Source organism: Staurois parvus, unplaced genomic scaffold, assembly GCF_062004578.1.
Source record: "Staurois parvus isolate SC_StPar_1 unplaced genomic scaffold, SC_StPar_1.0 ptg000209l, whole genome shotgun sequence".
Lineage (NCBI taxonomy): Eukaryota > Metazoa > Chordata > Amphibia > Anura > Ranidae > Staurois > Staurois parvus.
Genome location: NW_028318005.1, coordinates 7,599,458 through 7,618,641, shown reverse-complemented (window position 1 = coordinate 7,618,641; position 19,184 = coordinate 7,599,458). Strand labels below are relative to the sequence as shown.

The following is a 19,184-nucleotide window of genomic DNA, read 5'->3' as shown; positions in this document are numbered from 1 at the left end:
GCTTTATGCAAACATCCACAGGACAAATCAGGTGCTCCAGGCCTTCAGTTGGGCAATCAAGTTTTAAAAAATTTGCCCTTCAGTGTTCTCCATCTGGAAACCTTGGGTCTGGTCCTGGACAGATCGCAAGCATACGCTTTCCCTCCAGAAAAGGAAATGCTCTCTCAGAGCCCAAACCCGTGAATTGAGATCAGAGACATCTCAAAATGAGAATTTGTATGAGAGTTCTAGGCCTCATGATGGTCTCCTTCGAGTCTCTACCATTTTCCCAATTTCATTTCAGAACTCTACAGCACAACATCTTGTCACCCTGGAACAGCCATGCTTCTTTTCTCAGCCCACCTATGTTCATGACCAGCCAAGCAATGGACTGCCAACTTGGTGGATTTCAACCCCAGCTCTAACAATAGGGAGCTCTTTCCTTCTCTATCACTGGAAAGTACTAACAGACACCAATCCTTCAGTCTGCGGACAAGTTTTACAGTCCCTCAAGTTCCAGGGTAAAGGATTACTGGTGGAAGCCAAGCTCCTGTCAAAATCCTGGTCCTCAGCAGTTCGGCTGGCTCTACAACCGTGGACCCCTTCTGCGAGGACACCTGATTAGGGTGCCATCAGACATTGCTACAGCTGGACACCAGGAGTCATGCAGCCTTGAACAAAGCAAGCCAGATAAACTTATGAATGGAAACTCGCTGTCCAGTGATCTCTGCAGTCCACATCCCAGGAGTGGAAAACTGGAAAGTGGTGTTTTTCAGCCAATACTTCCAGGATCAAGAGGAATGCATCCTTCACCCAGACATCTTCAATATGATATATCCGGGTACTCCAGATATATACATCTCAGCCTATTGATTCATCAACAAATTTCCTCTGTCTGTGGCCTGGATGAGGTATCCTGTAGTCCTAGCCTCAGATTCCTTGGTAATTCCTTGATCTCAGTTTAGACCAGTGTTTCTCAACTCCAGTCCTCATGGACCCCCAACAGGTCATGTTTTCAGGATTTCCATTATTTTGCACAGGTGATTTGATCAGTTTCACTGCCGTAGTAATTACCACAGCTGTTTCATCTGAGGGAAATCCTGAAAACATGACCTGTTGGGGGTCCATGAGGACTGGAGTTGAGAAACACTGGTTTAGACTAATCTGTGCCTTCAGTCCAGTGCAAATTCTGCCTTGCTGCTCAAGAAAATAGAGCAAGTGAGGAAAGCAATGAGTCTTATCACTGGCCCAGGGGGACTTAGTACACAGACATACTCCGATTTCTAACGCAGCACAAACTAACAGCTCTCAGACGCTTCTCTACAAATCGTAAAACGGTGTAGGAACGGTGTATTCCAACTTCCTCAAAAATACACATGTGCAAACATAAGAAAGCAAGTCAATCACCATATAGACATATACAGTTGCAAGAAAAAGTATGTGAACCCCTTGGGATTACGTGGAGTTTTGCACGAATTGGGCATAAAAGGTGCTCTGAACGTCATCTAAGTCACAACAATAGAAGAACACAGTCTGCTGAACATAATACTACACAAACATTAGATGTTGCCATGGTTTAATTGCACATAACATGTAAACATTCACAGTGCAGGGAGGAAAAAGTATGTGAACCTTTGGACTTAATAACTGGTTGACCCTCCTTTGGCAGCAATAACCTCAACCAAACGTTTCCTGTAGTTACAGATCAGACCTGCACAATGATCTGGAGTCATTTTGGACCACTCCTCTTCACAAAACTGTTTCAGTGTAGCAATATTTTTGGGATGCCTGGTGTGAATCGCTCTCTTAAGGTCATGCCACAGCATTTCAATCGGGTTGAGGTCAGGACTCTGACTGGGCCACTCCAGAAGGCGTATTCTGTGCTGTTGCAGCCATTGTTTTGTTGAATTACTTGCATGCTTTGGGTCATTGTCCTGTTGCATCACCCATCCTCTGCAGAGCTTCAGTTGGCGGACAGATGGTCGTACGTTTTCCTGCAAAATGTCTTGATAAACTCTGGAATTCATTTTCCCATCAATGACAACAATCCGTCCAGGCCCTGAGGCAGCAAAGCAGCCCTAAACCATGATGCTCCCTCCGCCATGTTTTACAGTGGGGATGAGGTTTTGATGTTGGTGTGCTGTGCCTTTTTTTCTCCACACATAGTGTTGTGTTCTTCCCAAACAACTCAATCTTGGTTTCATCTGTCCACAGTATATTTTGCCAGTAGTGCTGTGGAACATCCAGGTGCTCTTTTGCAAACTTCAAACGTGCTGCAATATTCTTTTTGGACAGCAATGGCTTCCTCCGTGGTGTCCTCCCATGTACTCCATTCTTGTTTAATGTTTTCCTTATTGTAGATGTGTCAACAAAAATGTTAGCATGTGCCAGAGATTTCTGTAGGTCTTTAGCTGACACTCTGGGATTCTTCTTTACCTCATGCAGCATTATGCGCTGTGCTCTTGCAGTCATTTTTACAGGACGACCACGCCTAGGGAGAGTAGCAACAGTGCTAAACTTTCTCCATTTGTAGACAGTCTGTCTTACCGTGGACATATGAACATCAAGGCTTTTGGAGATACTTTTGTAACTCTTTCCAGCTTCATGCAAGTCAACAATTCTTGATCGTAGGTCTTCTGAGAGCTCTTTTCTGCGAGGCATGGTTCACATCAGACAGTGCTTCTTGAAACCAGTAAACCCAAAACAGGTGTGTGTTTTTTAAGGGCAGGACAGCTGTCTGCAACACATCCAATATCATCACACTGATTGGAGTCAAGGTTGGCTCACTCCTGGCTCCAATTAGCTCCGGGAGAAGTCATTAAGCTAGGGCCTCACATACTTTTTCCTCCCTGCACTGTGAATTTTTACATGTTATATGCAATTAAACCATGGCAACATCTAATGTTTGTGTAGTATTATGTTCAGCAGACTGTGTTCTTCTATTGTTGTGACTTAGATGACGTTCAGAGCACATTTTATGCCCAATTCATGCAAAACTCCACGTAATCCCAAGGGGATCACATACTTTTTCTTGCAACTGTACATATCTATATAACGGTCCCATCCTCTAGACCAAACCAAAAGCCACTGCTACCAGGTGTTGCCTGATACAGACAGCTTGCTTGGAGTAGGGGCTCCCACAAAATACAAAAATAAACTGAAAATTAGAGTGCAAGGGGCTTGAAGTGTAGTAATTAATGAGAATTTATTAATAAAAACTGTAACAGTATACACTCACAAGTGTGGAAGTGGTAACTGGCAGAACCACAAAGTCCAGAGTGGCTTTTGACCTTTATTACCCAACAAAGGTCCATCTTTTGTGATGAGTTTAAGGCTATCCAGAGAAATGTGCACAGGATTGTTATTATTCTGGTGTGGAAGGATCACAAATGTAATTTCCGCTTTTGACTGGACTTTTGACTGCACTTCTATGAACTTTTGGTTTTGTCATTTGATCATTTATTTTGGAACTTGTGCTTGCCAATGAATGGTGGAAAGGACACTTTTATGCACTTTAACTTATTGCACTTATGTATTTTTTTCACACTTTATGGTTTTGCAGTGAACATTATTTGGAAAGGTTTATTTAGGCACTAGCACTACACTTTCTGTGTAAGATCAGCATTCCTTTCCACATATTTTCCAAATTTTTGACTTGCCTGTAAATTGCATATCTTGGAGCACAGTACACGTCACAGGAGACCCCCTTGCCTTGGCTTTTGCCCCAGGCCACCCATTCCTTGGTTACTCTACATTTCTTGAGGACTCTGGAGAGGGGTTAGGGTTATAGGGGATACGCTCAGTGTCCTCAAAAGCTTTGTCAATGTTCAATCACCTGAAGGTACAAGCCTATAATCTATACTTTGCCTGTGTCTTGTACTGTGTTCAAAGATATGGAATTTAGAGGTAAGTCAAAATTCCTCTTTTATTTGCTGACTTGGAACAAACATGCAACCATTGAATTGGCATGACACAGGGGAGCTAGGATATTCAGGAGGAAAGGCAACAGTGGCAGCCTATGTATGTTGTATTTCCTAAAGATGGCTCTGAATTAACTTGCCTACAGAGATTTGTTGACTGTTAGAATTGATAGCCAGTATCTCTATTTGACATTTTGATTTATATATTTTGCTTGATGTCCTGAACCTTTTTAACATATAATAATTTCACTTACATTTATATAGGGAAATTAAGAAAGGTGGTCTTGGCGTTGCTACAGGGATATTGAGCAAAATGTTCCGGGACAGCTTCAAAAGAAATATAGATTTAGGATTAAGAGGAAAAGATACAGCTGTGCATCCAAGTCTTGAGGTAAGTATGTAAATTATTTCCAGTCTGATCAATTCTTCAATCAGCTATTCACTGTCTTCTATTACCAGAAACAGAGCTTTGGGATCAGTGCAACCTCCGTAAAACCTAGGGAAGCATACCCAAACCCCACACACAGTGGGGACTGCCTGCAATGTTGCTTCGGGCACTGATTCCGGCATGGGCTTTCACCTCAGCACTTTGTGCAATGCATGTAGTTAGCTGCAGGGTGCTATTCAGGTCCAGGGCAAGACCTTGAAGACCCTCCCGGGGTATGCCCATCATGATGGATGAAGCCTTAACCCCATATAGGGACCAACAATGCGAACAAGTAAGACAGGGTTACCCTGTATCTCTAAGCATTACCATAAACAAAACGGGACTGTGTTTGGCGCTAAAATACAACCAAGTTCCATAAAAGATCCAAGGCTTTATTAAGCGATCCCATCACAGCAAAGGCCAGTGATGTTTCTGAGCCTTGCAAAACCCCTTTCCTGATGAAGAGATCCTGTGTGGCTCAGAAATGTTGCTGTCCTTTGCTATGATGTGATTGTTTAATGAAGCGTTGGACCCATTTATAGAGTTCCCTGGTGTGCTGGTGACATATCCATTGCACATCCCATCACAGGTCACATACTTTACTGCCACTTCTTCCTAGAGCCCTTTATAAGGTACTCGGGCATTTCCCCCTGTATTTTGGCTACAAGGACTTTGCTACAGGATGGTCTGCACCTGGTTTGCTGCATGCTCCATCTTGCATACACTTATCCTATATTCTGCACCCTACTCCGTGAGTACTGCACAGGGAGATACCCTCACTTACAGCTATGGTGGAAGCCAGGCAAAACGGAGCTACAGCGGTGACGTCATCACACTCCCGCCGAGGCATCAAATGTTACTGAAATGCTGTTTTAATCTTTACACTTCTGAGTAGATTTCTTATGTTAATAAAAGTTTGTTTATAGATACTACACCATGATAGAGTTTCTTGCTCTTTCTTGTCATTGATATAATCTTGAATTGGCTTATCATATGATGGATTGCTGCTGTTGGCGGGATGAGCTTCGTTTGATGTTCTAGGAAGTCTTCATCCATCCATCCATCCATCCATTTGTGTTTTCTGCCTGTGTAACCAGACCTCCATCCCTTTTGAGTTCTGAGGATCTGGTAAGCAGTTTGTGACTGTTGGTGTTCACAAGCGGTGAAAAGTCTATTCATCTGTGGGACTACATGGGCTGCCATATCTGCATGTTTTCTTCTTTGGCAATGGACTGTGTATTTAGCACCTTATAATCATGTTGCACTTATGAGCACATATATTATGTTCTGTATATTTATGAATTTGATTTATATTATAAACTGTTTCATGGTTATGCACATGCACTTTTCATGTGAGTGCAGCTGCTACAGAGTCATAGATATTTATACTTTATTCACTATTGACACTTTAGCACAATTACTTTTAGTATATTAAAAGGGAGCTATGGGAAAAGCTCAGAGAAATGATCGCTCTGCTGAAGGCTTGAATACAGCCATTGCTGGCCACTGCTTAAAAATGTCAGGCTCCTTCACCAGCTTCACCGTCTCTACCCGAGTCAGATCCTGATATGCTCAGCCTAGAAGACATGGACATAGAAGAGAATGAAGATGACCCTAGGGCAGTGTTCGAATAGGCTGCGGAAAGCCTTCTCATTTCCAGACTCTTACACACCTGATGTTGCAACTTTTAGGCAATAGGCTTGCCAGTGTGGATATGCTCACTTCTGCTGTGTGCTGAATCCTCTGCATTTTCACACGTTAATATCTCCTGCCGTGCCATGGTCTTGTGGGTACTAAGAGACCTGTTAAATCTAAAAAGACATTCCCAGTTCATGAACAAATAGAATGGTTAATTTCTGGTGATTGGGTCAATTCAAGAAAGATTTTCATAGCCCCCTTCCTCCAAAATCATTGCCTAACTCTATCCAGTGAAAAAAGAGCTCACAAAGAATGGTCTTTTATGGTAGTAAATTCTGCTGTCTCAGTCTTAAATCTCACTGTACCAACTGAAGATGTTCCTTCATTTAAAGATTCCGCAGATAGGAAATTTGATATGCTCTTAAAAGCTCTCTTTATACTTGCAGGTCCGGCTCTGCGACCAGCTAGTACTGCAATTTTTGTCTGTCAAACTGCAGCTAATTGGGCTAGGGCAATGAACAACCAAGACGATCCTGTATGACCCTCAGTTTACACTATTTTGGGCCATGCAGCCCCCATTTTCATGAGTACAGTAGCCCATTCATCCGTGGCTGTTAAAGCCCAGGTCTTAAAAGACAAATCATTTCTGAGTTTGTCATTCCTAATTTGCTGAAAGTAATAAAAGCCACTTCCAAAAAATTTGCTCTTGTACCTGGCAATCCTTCTTTTCCTGCTGTGTGAACACAGGCACTTCAATCCCAGAGATTACTTTGTGGTCGCATTCTGGCCTCTCTACAATCAGGACATGACCAGAACATGGACTGACAGCGGGTATAGAAAAGAATCACCCCATGTCAGGAAAAAAATTCAAAAAGAATCCCTGAGTTTCTGAAAAATGATCACCCCCCCTCCTAAAAATTAAACTCAATCAGGTGTAGCTAATCAGCTTCTCAATGGCACACAAAGCCATCTGACATTCATTTGTGATCAGCTGTGGTCATTTTGATAAACTCAGCATGAAAAGAGCTTTCCTTTCAGTCCCTGGTAGCACAACTGAAGCAAACAATCAACTATGGATGGCAAGGCATTGTCAGAAGATCTCTGAGATAAAGTTGTGGACAGGCAAAAGTCAGGAGATGGATACAAAACATTTTTACAACACAGACCCTCCCTGGATCAGGACGTCGCTCCAAACTGGATGAAAGAGCCAAGTGTGGTCATTGTGTGCATGTGACAATATCACAAATTCTCCACAAATGTGGCTTGTATGGGAGGTTTGCAAGAAAAAAAGCAACTTCTGAAGAAAAGCCACATGCAGTCCCAACTGAGCTTTGCCAAAACGCACTTTGAACATTCTGAGGCCACATGAAAATGTTATGATCAGATGAGACTAAAATTTAATTATTTGAACTCAACTCCAAACGATATGTCTGGCAGCAATCCAATACCGCTCACAATCCAAATAACACCATTCCTACAGTAAAGCAAGGAGGTGGTAATATCCTGTTATGGGGGTGTTTCTCTGCAGCAGGGACTGGAGTACTTGTCAGGATAGAAGAAAAATGGATGGGGAAAAATACCATCAAATTCTTGAAGAAAATCTGCTGCCCCCTGCCCCAAAGTTGTTAATGGGTTTACCTTCCAATATGACAATGACCCAGAGTACACAGCAAAAACTACCACACAGTGGTTGAAGAAAAAAAAGGTGAATGTCCTTGCATGGCCTAGTCAGTGCCCAGATGTAAACCCCATTGAAAATCTGTGGAATTAATTAAAGACTGCAGTCCACAAATGGTCACCAACAAATTTAACTGAACTTGAGCAATTCTGCAAAGAAGAGTGGGCAAATATTGCAAAGTCTAGATGTGCAAAGTTAGTAGAGACATATCCCAACAGACTAAAGGCTGTAATTAAAGCAAACGGTGGTTCAACAAAATACTAACACAAGGGGGTGAGGCTTTTTCCAATTTAGTGGCTCTTTTTATTAATTTATTTTTTCCTGACCTGTTGGTGTTACCTTTCACTTGGATGTTATAAGCTGCACTGAGTAAATACAGTTGGCTAAAACACGTACTGTCTGTCTTCATTTCAGGCTACAAATCAACAAAATGTGATCAACTTAAAGGGGGGGGGGGGTGATTCTTTTCTATACGATCACTGTATGCTCTTTGAAAGGACACGCTTCAACCTTGTACATTCTTTTCCAAAAACTTCTGTCCTTGTTCTCCTTTATGAAAACCTTTATTCAAGGTGCATCTTGGATCAGTTGTCCCTTACAACACCAGAGCTAACTCTCTAAAGGCTAATCTCCTGTGCTTTTATGCGATCATTCCACCAGATCAGTGAGTGTTTCTTGGGCACTCCAGCATCAAGTCTCAGCATTGTAAGGCCTCAACCTAGTTCTCTGTCCATACCTTTTCAAAGTTCTACCAAATGGATGTCCATTCATCTGCAGATGCAGCTTTCAGCCTCAAGGTTCTTCCAGCTGCACACGTTAGGTCTGTTTTCTCGTTGGGCCAGTTAACAAAGTTCTGTTTGCCTAGTTGTTGCCCACCATACTCTTTCATTGTTTGGGGATGTCCCAGGATCTAGGAGTACTCGACCTGTGACATGTACTGTTTGATTAAGATAGGAAGAATTTTAATTTACCTGTAAATTCCATATCTTGGAGTACAGGACACAAGCCGCCCTCCTGTTTTATTCTTGGGTTACGGACATTACTTGCTACAAAATTGAGGACTCACACAGTGGGGTAGAGTTATAGGGTGGGATACCCAGGGAACTTAGCAATAGCTTGCCAGTGTCCAATGACCTGAAGGTACCAGACTGTAACCCTGGGTCTACAAATACTCAGCCTGTGTCCTGTACTCCAAGATATAGATTTTATAGGTAAGTCAAAAGTCTGTTTTCCCCCCTTTGTTTTGTTTCATTTTAATTTTTGGCATTGCATTAAAAACATGGTTAATTAAAGAAAATATTTTATTTGTAGATATCTTTGCTGTGCTTTGTATCAGAAACTTAATTTTATTATGACCAAGACAGATTTATAACATTTATATACAGTAACTCATGTTTTGAAAATTAACACTGGTCAAACTAGAAAAAAAAAACAAATTTTTTCATTCATTTTATTCTTTTTTAGAAAAATAGATTGCGTTGAAAACAAAATTACTTCTGCAAGACAATCTTGACAAAAAAAATTCTTGTTTATCTCAAACAACATTTTTTGTATCAAGAGAGAATATGTAACATTTCATATTCCCGATATGTTCCTGCTGTACCATGAAAAAGTATCCTCTTCTCTTTGTATTGCTTCCTTTGTGTGAAATCCCTGGTGTTCCTGCCAGTCCCTCTGCTTTATTATTAAAAACTGACTACACTTAGCTGGAGAACACACCATGATCAATTAAGTTCTCTAGTTATGCTGGAAAATCAGCCTTCTCTCTGCCTATGATCAGACTTGTACTGACACCCACCTGCACAGCCATTCACTGAGATCAGTATGCTGTTGTTTCTCCTCCCCAACTCTTATGTAGTTGAGAACAGAGGGTATGTGACCACTTATAAAAATAACAAAACATTATAAAACACCTTTTTTCCCCTACGTTTTTATAACTATACACAAATGTTTTTGCTTTAATTTCTATTTTAATCTGAGGGTTTACAATTACTTTAACCACTTGCCTCCCAAGCTTACCCTGGCATCTCTCCCCTACAAGTAAAAATCAAGTTTTTTACTTGAAAATTACTTAGAACCCCCTAACATTAACACACACACTCACACAATATTGCCAAAAGTATTGGGACACCCCTTCAAATCATTGGATTCAGGTATTTCAATCACTTCCATGGCCACAAGTGTTTCAGTGGCTAATTAAGTGGCAAGGATTGTTTTACAAAAAGAGGATCACTGGCCAAGAAAAAGATAATGGGATGATGCCTGTACCTGCATCATGCTGGTATAACTCAAGGACGTACAGGGATGTCCTGGGGCAGCAAGTGGTTAAGCAATGACCTTTTCGTGAATCAATGGGACCATAGCAGCACAGTGACTAAATGGTTAGCACTTCTGCCTGGCAGTACTAGGGTCGTTGGTTCAAATCCCATCCACAGCACCACCTGCCTGGAGTTTGCATGTTCTTCCTGTGCCTGTGTGGGTTTCCTACAGGTACCCCGGTTTCCTCCCACACTCAAGACATGCTGGCAGGTTAATTGGATCCTGTCTAAATTTGACCCTAGTATGTGTATGTATGAATGTTAGATTGTACGCCCCTTGAGGGTTAGGGATTGATGTGAATGTACAATATACAGTTGTGTTCAAAATAATAGCAGTGTGTTCAAAAAAGTGAATAAAGCTGAAAATCCTTCTAATAGCTTTTATTTCCATCCACACAAATGCATTGGGAACACTACACATTCTATTCCAAATCAAAACATGAAGAAAAATATATCAAATTTGTGTTGTTCCTCTAAAAAAAATTGAAGAAAAGTGAATATTAGACAGTTCAAAAAAATAGCAGTGTTTGTATTCTTCTTTACAAACTCAAACATTCACTATATAAACTGAAAAATGTTTGAAGATTTTGCTTTCCTTTGAATCACTTAATGAATATTTCGTTGTATAAGCACTGTTTCTGAGAACTGCTGTACATCTGTGTTGCATGGAGTCAACCAACTTCTGGCACCTGTGAACAGGTATTCCAGCCCAGGATGATTGGACTACATTCCACAGTTCTTCTCTATTTCTTGGTTTTGCCTCAGAAACTGCATTTTTGATGTCACCTCACAAGTTTTCTATTGGATTAAGATCCGGGGATTGGGCTGGCCACTCCATAACGTCAATCTTGTTGGTCTGGAATCAAGATGTTGCACGTTTACTGGTGTGTTTGGGGTCGTTGTCTTGTTGGAACACCCATTTCAAGGGCATTTCCTCTTCAGCATAAGGCAGCATGACCTCTTCAAGTATTCTGATGTATTCAAACTGATCCATGATCCCTGGTATGCGATAAATAGGCCCAACACCGTAGTATGAGAAGCATCCCCATATCATGATGCTTGCGCAACCATGCTTCACTGTCTTCACAGTGTACTGTGGCTTGAATTCAGTGTTTGGGGGTCGTCTGACAAACTGCATCCGGCCACTAGACCCAAAAAGAACAATCTTACCTTCATCAGTCCACAAAATGTTGTTCCATTTCTCTTTAGGCCAGTCAATGTGCTCTTTGACAAATTGTAACCTCTTCAGCACATGTCTTTTTTTCAACAGTGGGACTTTGCGGGGACTTCTTGCAGATAGCTTGGCTTCACATAGGCGTCTTCTAATTGTAACAGTACTCACAGGTAACTTTACACCTTCTTTCATCTTCCTGGAGCTGATTGTTGGCTGAGTCCTTGCCATTGTGGCTATTCTTCTATCCATTCGAATGGTAGTTTTTCGCTTTCTTCCACATCTTTCAGGTTTTGGTTGCCATTTTAAAGCATTTGCGATCATTTTAGCTGAGCAGCCTATAATTTTCTGCACTTCTTTATATGTTTTCCCCTCTCCCATCAACTTTTTAATCAAAGTATGCTGTTCTTCTGAACAATGTCTGGAGCGACCCATTTTCCTCAGAATTTCAGAGAGAAATGCACTGTAACCAGCATGTACAACATTTGCTGCCTTTCTTCCTTAAATAAGGGCAATAATTGACACCTGTTTTTTCAAAGAATGAATGACCTCACTAGTAGAACTCCACACTGCTATTATTTTGAACATGACCCTTTCAATTAGTGATTCAATTACACAGAATCAGCAGCATGCATGTCATGACTGTTGGGTCGGTTGGATTTCTATTACTCTACTACACCTGCTAGTAAATTATTTGCCATGTAGAAATATCATTTCTACCAAAAACAGTGATTGATCAGGTTAGTGATGTCTGACTGCTATTATTGTGAACACAACTGTATATGTAAAGCGCTGCGCAAATTGACAGCGATATACAAGTACCTGTAATAATAACAAATGGCAGAAATGTAAAAATTGTTCTTGTCTACAAGGGCTATACAGATTATTGAGCTAAAATGGGTAAATAAGCTTGCAGATGCAATTTTATAATGATTTTGTTATTCTTCAATGTATACAGTTTACAGCCTACTTTTGTGACACTTATGATTAATCACCATAGAGATAAAGACTCTTAAGTAATTGCATTTTGAATTGAGTCTGTTTCTTCTCACAGGACAGTACCGTGAGGTTGGAGGCGAATGTATATTTCTTTGGCAAAATGGTGGAAACTTTGTTGTACAGGTTTGGCAAGGCAAGTTCCCGTCTGAGATCAGTGACCATTTTTGTGTTGGTGACCCATTACATTAGCTGTTATGATCCACAGTGCTGTGTAGTGAAATGGCTCTCCTCCTTTTATAAGTGAGGCAGGGCTAGTAAATTATTTTCACCGTCATGGAGAGGCATTAGGAAAATGTCTGATGGGAGAAAAGATCTGAGTCTTTTTCAGTTCTGAAAAAACTGATTTAGCGTACTTTGGTATCTCAAATATTTATTTTTTTTCTTTGCAGTCAATTGTGGATGAGCAGCTTGTATTGAAGAAAATAGCAGATATTCTTATTAATTTATATGCCATGACAGCTGTGATATCTAGATCAAGCCGCTCCATCAGCATTGGCCTGTGCAATCACGATCATGAAGTAAGTGCAAATATTTGACCGTTTCAGATCCTCAAGTACAAAGGATTAGATTATGGACTGCCATATGTGATGGCACAGCAATAGAAATTACTCAGATAAGAAAAATTATGTATCTGATGGCATTGATTTCTAATGGGTTCAAAGCCCATAGTGAATTCTTGGGCCTAAGAAAATGCTTCTCATATTTATCAGATCTTAATAGGTTTACTAAATATTATAGTCCTAACTATTGCTATGTTTGCAGCATACTTGTTACATCAAGCATGAAATCTTGGCCATAATCTGGGTAACAGTTCCTTTGTAATTTAGTGGCAGCATTACAAGAAAATGTAGTTGAATCTGCCACTTCCAATCTGACTGTGCATCAGGAGGAAAGAACCTATAATGACCTCATAGCCTCTCCATCTTTTAGCCCAACCCACAGATTACAGTATAAATCTCCCTGTGTCATGCCTAGTGAGTAGATCTCCCAGTGTTTAGTGACTACATCTTGATACAAAATTGAACAACTGCAGGAATCCTTCCTCCTGGATGGCATCTATTAGAAAGAGGAGGGAGACACGATGCTTTGGGGCTTTCTCTACTGAACTGTCTTTATTGTGATGCCGTAATCACAGAAAATGATGACACATGCTCTTCTTGTGCTGCTCTATCACTTGCCTTCTGACACAGTAAAGTAGAACTATAGGCTAAACTTTTTTTTTTTTTCATTTCATAAAGCGTAAAGGAGTGTTATAACCCCTGTAAGTTTTATTTTTTCAATTTGTGTCCCATTGGGGAGATTTCCCTTCACTTCCTGTCCCATAGACAGAAAAGGAAGTGAAAGGAAATCCCTCCAGATTGCATGCACGCATATCTCTATTATTTACAGCAAACTTTGAAGTTGCCCCTTTCACCCACCATGCACCTGAATTCTATTAATCTCTATGATTGTGTCACTGTTTTAGGTGCTGCTTGCAAACATGTTTTGCATAGAAGCATATTTCAAGAACATCTACGCGATGGCTGAACTGGAAAGAAGTAAGTTCTGAGTTCTGTTTCAGAAGATGGGATAGGTAGAGGTGTGTTCGGACAGGCATGGGTTGCCACAGCTTCATGCTTCAGCTTTTGTTATGAACATTAGATATACACTATATTGCCAAAAATATTGTCCCAGCCCTCCAAATCACTGGATTCAGGTGTTCCAATCACCACCGTGGTCACAGGTGTATAAAATCAAGCACCTAGGCATGCAGACTGCTTCTACAAACATTTGTGAAAGAATGGGTCGCTCTCAGGATCTCTATGAATTCAAGTGTGGTAACATGATAGGTTATCACCTGTGTAATAAGTCCATCCGTGAAATTTCCTTGCTACTAAATACTCCACGGTCAACTGTGAGTGGTATTATACCAAAGTGGAAGCAACTGGGAACAACAGCAACTCAGCCACCAAGTGGTAATCCACATAACATGACAGAGCGGGGTCAGCACAGTGCACAGAAGTCACCAACTGTCTGCAGAGTCAATAGCCAAAGATATTCAAACTTTGTGTGGCTTTCAGATTAGCACAACAACAGTGCATAGAGCGCTTCATAGAATGGGTTTTCATGGCCAAGCAGCTGCATCCAAGCCTTACATCACCAAGTGCAATGCAAAGTGTCGGATGCAGTGGTGTAAAGCATGCCGCCACTGGACTCTAGAGCAGTGGAGACGTGTTCTCTGGAGTGACCAATCACACTTCTCTGTCTGGCAATCTGATGGACATGTCTGGGTTTTTCCAGTGAAGGGAACTGTTAAGGCGTCATCATACCAAGACATTTTGGACAATTTAATTGGCAGTTGCCAGGAGAACGGTACTTGCCTGACTGCATTGTGCCAAGTGTAAAGTTTGGTGGAGGGGGAATTATGGTGTGGGATGGTCGTTCAGGGGTTGGGCTTGGCCCCTTAGTTCCAGTGAAGGGAACACTTAAGGTGTCAGCATACCAAGACATTTTGGACAATTTCATGCTCCCAACTTTGTGGGAACAGTTTGGGGATGGCCCCTTCCTGTTCCAACATGACTGCTCACCAGTGCACAAAGTAAGGTCCATAAAGACATCGATAAGTGAGTTTGGGGTGGAGGAACTTGACTGACCTGCACAGAGTCCTGACCTCAACCCGACAGAACACCTTTGGGATGAATTAGAGTGGAGACTACGAGCCAGACCTTCTCGTCCGACATCAGTGCCTGACCTCACAAATGCGCTTCTGGAAGAATGGCCAAACATTCCCATAAATATACTCCTAAACCTTGAAGAGTTGAAGCTGTTATAGCTGCAAAGGGTGGGCCAACTCAATATTGAACCCTACGGACTAAGACTGGGATGCCATTAAAGTTCATGTGTGTGTAAACGCAGGCGGCCCAATACTTTTGGCAATATAGTGTATGTAGTTTACAAATATATATTAACCAATTCAAGCCCGGACACTTTCACCCCCTTCCTGTCCAGGACAATTTTCAGCTTTCAGCACTATCACACTTTGAATGACAATTGCGCGGTCATGCAATACTGTACCCATATGAATGTTTTAGCATTCTTTTGAGACAGATAAAGCTTTATTTTGGTGGTATTTATTCACCACTGGGATTTTTATTTTTTCTGCTATGTAAATTAAAAGTCCTAAAATTTTGAAAAAGTGTTTTTCTTATAATATTTTGCAAATAAATAGTATTTCATCATAAATCTCGGCCTATATATATATATATATATATATATATATATATATATATATATATATATATATATATATATATACATATATATATAAATTCCGTTATATTTTTAGTAAAAAATAACCCAAATTAGTTTATAACCAAAAATTATAATGTTTAAACTTTTTTTTTATATTTTTTATAATTTTTTTTTTTACATACTGTCACCCCTGTCATTCAAAGTGTGATAGCACTGAAAGCTGAAAATTGGCCTGGACAGGAAGAGGGTAAAAGTGTCCGGACTGGAAGTGGTTAATAGCAAAAAGTCAAAAATACTGTTTTGATTTGTTTTTTTTTCTCAAAATGTTCACTTTTTTTTTATTGCGCAAAAAAATTAAAAACACACAGGTGATCATTTGAAAATAATAAATAAAATCTTGTGAGCTGCTATAGTATCTAAACAATAAATAGTGCCAAAATTAAAGTGAAAACAGTAGATCGCCTACATGTTACACATACCCATACAGATGTGTCATAAATATGCAAATACAATAAACACATATAAAAATTAAACAAACTCATATGTCTTTCCAAATTCTATATATCTCTTCCAAAATTTAATGCAAAGTGTCAATATTGCACCCATGATCATATACTCTTTTTCACTGCTGTGGACAAAACCGACTTAGGCTTGGTTCACCTTTTGTAGTGTTTTATCATGACAGTCACACATGCACCTTCACCAGTTGTGCTCTCACCTGGTAAATATGACCAAACCGCTAAGTGAGGTCATAAATAGCTTGTGTCCCTTCGGTGGACTGTGGCTGGATAGGATTTTTATCCTGCAGGGTTTAGGGTCCCCACGCTTCCTTAAAGACCTTCCTCCATTTCTCCGTGTACCATAAGAAATAATCATAACATAGTGCCTTATCCTCCTTTTAAAAGATTTATCACATTGTATTACACTCACATGTACAGTTGTGTTCAAAATAATAGCAGTCAGACATCACTAACCTGATCAATCACTGTTTTTGATAGAAATGATATTTCTACATGGCAAATAATTTACTAGCCGGTGTAGCAGAGTAATAGAAATCCAACAGTCATGACATGCATGCTGCTGATTCTGTGTAATTGAATCACTAATTGAAAGGGACATGTTCAAAATAATAGCAGTGTGGAGTTCTATTAGTGAGGTCATTCATTCTTTGAAAAACAGGTGGCAATTATTGCCCTTATTTAAGGAAGGAAGGCAGCAAATGTTGTACATGCTGGTTACAGTGCATTTCTCTCTGAAATTCTGAGGAAAATGGGTCGTTCCAGAAGAACAGCGTACCTTGATTAAAAAGTTGATGGGAGAGGGTAAAACATATAAAGAAGTGCAGAAAATTATCGGCTGCTCAGCTAAAATGATCGTAAATGCTTTAAAATGGCAACCAAAACCTGAAAGACTTGGAAGAAAGCGAAAAACTACCATTCGAATGGATAGAAGAATAGCCAAAATGGCAAGGACTCAGCCAACAATCAGCTCCAGGAAGATGAAAGAAGGTGTAAAGTTCCCTGTGAGTACTGTTACAATTAGAAGACGCCTATGTGAAGCCAAGCTATCTGCAAGAAGCCCCCGCAAAGTCCCACTGTTGATAAAAAGACTTGTGCTGAAGAGGTTACAATTTGCCAAAGAGCACATTGACTGGCCTAAAGAGAAATGGCGCAACATTTTGTGGACTGATGAAGGTAAGATTGTTTTTTTTGGGTCTAGTGGCCGGAGACAGTTTGTCAGACGACCCCCAAACACTGAATTCAAGCCACAGTACACTGTGAAGACAGTCAGCATGGTTGTACAAGCATCATGATATGGGGATGTTTCTCATACTACGGTGTTGGGCCTATTTATCGCATACCAGGGATCATGGATCAGTTTAAATACATCATAATACTTGAAGAGTTCATGCTACCTTATGCTGAAGAGGAAGTGCCCTTGAAATGGGTGTTCCAACAAGACAACGACCCCAAACACACCAGTAAATGTGCAACATCTTGGTTCCAGACCAACAAGATTGACGTTATGGAGTGGCCAGCCCAATCCCCGGATCTTAATCCAATAGAAAACTTGTGGGGTGACATCAAAAATGCAGTTTCTGAGGCAAAACCAAGAAATAGAGAAGAACTGTGGAATGTAGTCCAATCATCCTGGGCTGAAATACCTGTTCACAGGTGCCAGAAGTTGGGTGACTCCATACAACACAGATGTACAGCAGTTCTCAGAAACAGTGCGACTACAACTAAATATTAAGTGATTCAAAGGAAAGCAAAATCTTCAAACATTTTTCAGTTTATATAGTGAATGTTTGAGTTTGTAAAGAAAAATACAAACACTGATATTTTTGTGAACAGTCTAATATTCACTTTTCTTCAATTATTTTAGAGGAACAACACAAATTTGATATATTTTTCTTCATGTTTTGATTTGGAATAGAATGTGTAGTGTTCCCAATGCATTTGTGTGTATGGAAATAAAAGCTATTAGAAGGATTTTGAGCTTTATTCACATTTTTCAACACACTGCTATTATTTTGAATACAACTGTACATGATGAAAAAAATCGCTGTTGTATTACTACAAATACTCGCTAGCAATCCGATGTTGTGTACTTGAATTATCTGTCTGCTTCCGCATGAGCGTCATGACATCAGAGCTCCAACGTCACGACGCTAATGCAGAAGGAGACAGACAGATAACAGCAAGTATACAACATCGGATTGCTAGCGAGTAGTTGTAGTAATACAACAGCGATTGTTTTTTTTTTCAGCATGTACATGTGAGTGTAATACAATGTGATAATAAATGGCATGCAGCCCCAGCTTGATCCTTATGGATCCCTCCGTATTGAATTCCTCTGTACTGGAGCTTCTCCAGGTAACCTTGCACTACTGCATAGACAGTTTGATGGACTCCCCGCACCAAAATTTTTAACTGCCTTAATGTCCATTCAGATATGCACAATTCTCTGACTGCAGAACTGATCTACTTTGTTTGAAAAAGGTTCCACTTGACAGACGTTTCTTACAAAGACACTTTTATTAAGAGAGTCATGGGTGGAGACTGCACTCTGTTACTTAACCACTTCAATACCGGGCACTTTTACCCCCTTCCTGCCCAGGCCAATTTTCAGGTTTCAGTGTTCTCACACTAAACTTTTATCATTTTGTTCACACAACTAGAGCTTTCTTGTAGTATTTATTCACCACTGGGGGGGGGGGGTTATTTTTTGCTTAATTAACAAAGACTGAAAATTTTGAAAAAAAAATGTTTCTTTGTTTCTGTTATAAAAGTTTGCAAATAAATAATTGTTCTTCATAAATTTAGGCCAAGATGTATTCTACTACATGTCTTTGGTGAAAATAACCCAAATTAGTACTTATTATTTAGTCTGTAGGAAGGTTATAGAGTTCACAAACTATGGGATATATCTGAAAATTGACCAATCCTGAAGTACTGACAGCCAATCTAATTTCTTGAGACCCAAAAATGTCAGAACAGTACAGATATCCCATAAATGACCCCTTTTTGCAAAGTAGACAGTCTGACGTATTTCATAAGGGGCATGGTGAGTTTTTTGAAGTTGTAATTTTTTTGTCATTTTTCGGAAAAGAAATTAAAAAAAAATTTTTTTTACACACTGTCACCAGTGCAGTACAGCGTCAGCATATAACTGGGGTGGCGGTGATCAAAGACACTGACTGTTGATAGTACGAAAAAAAAAATTGATTTTTTTTTTTTCAATTGTTTTATTAATTTTTTTCTTTTTTGTTTAAGATTTTCTTTTTCATATTACACTATGACCAAAGTAATATAATGTTACC

At 40.1% G+C, this 19,184-nt stretch overlaps 1 protein-coding gene across 1 annotated transcript in view; it reads left to right on the top strand.

Annotated features, from left to right (window-relative positions):
* Positions 1 to 19,184, top strand: part of ACAD9 (acyl-CoA dehydrogenase family member 9) — a 129,962-nt gene that overhangs the window by 108,851 nt on the left and 1,927 nt on the right. Inside the window, exons 14-17 of the mRNA XM_089678730.1 lie at positions 4,164 to 4,290; positions 12,186 to 12,263; positions 12,520 to 12,648; positions 13,596 to 13,668. Of these exons, the coding sequence (XP_089534856.1) occupies positions 4,164 to 4,290; positions 12,186 to 12,263; positions 12,520 to 12,648; positions 13,596 to 13,668 (407 nt within the window). The remainder of the gene's footprint in view (positions 1 to 4,163; positions 4,291 to 12,185; positions 12,264 to 12,519; positions 12,649 to 13,595; positions 13,669 to 19,184) is intronic.